General features: G+C 37.7%; 1 protein-coding gene across 1 annotated transcript; it reads left to right on the top strand.

Annotated features, from left to right (window-relative positions):
- Nucleotides 1–297: 297 nt before the first annotated feature.
- LOC118938265 (interferon beta-like) lies at nt 298–1,764 on the top strand. Its single transcript, XM_036940780.1, has 5 exons — nt 298–723; nt 820–906; nt 1,038–1,187; nt 1,435–1,524; nt 1,619–1,764. The coding sequence occupies exons 1-5, from the start codon at nt 598–600 to the stop codon at nt 1,724–1,726; spliced, it is 561 nt and encodes a 186-aa protein (XP_036796675.1). The 5' UTR covers nt 298–597; the 3' UTR covers nt 1,727–1,764.
- Nucleotides 1,765–1,980: the final 216 nt, after the last annotated feature.

The following is a 1,980-nucleotide window of genomic DNA, read 5'->3' as shown; positions in this document are numbered from 1 at the left end:
GGTTTGTGATTAAAAAACAAACATTGTAGTAGGTCTTCCCTTAGTTCATAAAAGTGCTATTAGATAAATATTGGTGTTTATAAAGACATAAAGAGGTCTACTGCACGCATTGTAAAGTTAAGGGGTCGATTATCTCTCTCTCTCTCTCTCTCTCTCTCTCTCTCTATTCTCTCTTTCTCTCGCTCTCTCTCTCTATATGAGATCTTTTTTTAACCTACTTAGGAAAATGTTCCTCCTATGAAGGAAAACTCGAAACATGATGAGAGGGAAGTGGAGCACACGAAAAGAGAAATCCGGTCTTGCGGTTCACTTGGCAAAACTTTCCCAAATTCATTCATTTCAACTCTTAATTTAGCGAGACACCCTTTCACTTTTTGTACATCCATTCAATCCTCACTATTTAAGATAATCCGCAGATATGGGATCAGAACACAAACCAAATTCTGACTGGAGGAAATTTGCAATATACTGGCAACAGGTAAGTCAACAACATGCTATCATTTGATCATTGCTTCGGGCTTCAATTAATTAATTATTTTCAGGATTATATTCAACTAACAATGACCATCTGTTGCAGATCATCTAACTACCATAAGAATGGCAATTCAGACTATCACTTGGATGAGCGCCTTCCTCTGCCTCGCGCAGGTTTTCTCGATGCCCATCCCTTGCCAGCTACAAGGACAGCTGGTGCGAACAACCCACAACCTACTGAGAGACATGGTAGATTTTATAAATTACTTTTGACTTGAGATGTATTATCCAACTATGTTTAACTGAATAGCGCAACATGAAAAATGTGTTTTCTCCTTCTTTCAGGGTGGTCATTTTCCTCTGGAGTGCCTGCAGGAGAATGTCTTCATGGCATTCCCAGCCACCTCATTTGCAACCTCCGGGGCGCCACAGGTAAGGGCAAGCGAGCATATTCAAGAGTTCTTTACAGCATGAAAGAGTATTTGCAACCGTTAGGATTAGAAAGTAGAACACTTTACACGGCCATTTATGTTAATTGAAATTATTGTTGTTGTCCGTTTCAGTTGAGCAGCAGTGCTGCTAAGGCTATTTATGAGACATTGAAGAACATCGACACATTGTTCGGAACTGACGAACTGCCGACAATGTGGGACCAACAGAAGTTGGAGTATTTTCAGAACATTATCTACCGTCAGATTGAAGAGAGCGAGTGTGTGAGTACCTACCTAGGCCAATACAGATAGCTTAACTGTTTAAGTGTGGTATGGTGACATTTGAATTATTTTATTCTTGTGTCAGATGATGGGGAGTGTGGTTATCTAGTCAGGGCAAAGATGCTGAATACCTACTTTAGGAACATCGCGGCAGTCATAAAATAAAAAGTAGGGTACAAGCAAATGCACTATAATGGATGCATTTTAATTATTATTCATCGCCTGCCTCTTTCCTCCTTTCTGGCAGATGAGCAGTGTGGATACAAGTGATTATCCCATCAGGGCAGAGGGCCTGAAGACATACTTTGGGAACATTGCAGCAGTTTTAAAAGAAAAGGTAGGATATAGGTTGAAAACAAATATACACTTTGTTTTGATAATATCTCTACATAGGATAATATTGCCCTAACAATTTATTTTTATTTTCACAGAATTTCAGTTACTGCGCCTGGGAAGTGGTTCGAAAAGAACTCCTGTACACCCTAGAATTCATTCTGAAACACAACTCTGACAGCCTTCTGTGGTCCAACAGAACATGAATTTGAACTTGCAGATATTTTTTTACTAATGTGTTTTACAATTGTGCTTGATTTTTTAAGCCTTCTATTCTACAATCATGCAATGTGCAATGTCAAACAGCAATATCATACATGTATTTATTTATGTATTTATTTATCAAGGTTATTTATTGATGTAGGCCTATTTATGAATCTATTTATCTATTTGAAAATCGTGCCTTTTGTTGCTCTTCATCAAATGTTAAGTTAATAAAATAAAAAATACTTTTAAATAT

Source organism: Oncorhynchus mykiss, chromosome 13, assembly GCF_013265735.2.
Source record: "Oncorhynchus mykiss isolate Arlee chromosome 13, USDA_OmykA_1.1, whole genome shotgun sequence".
Taxonomy (NCBI): Eukaryota; Metazoa; Chordata; class Actinopteri; order Salmoniformes; family Salmonidae; genus Oncorhynchus; species Oncorhynchus mykiss.
Note: the sequence above shows the minus strand (reverse complement) of the source record. Positions and strands in the feature narration are given on the sequence as shown.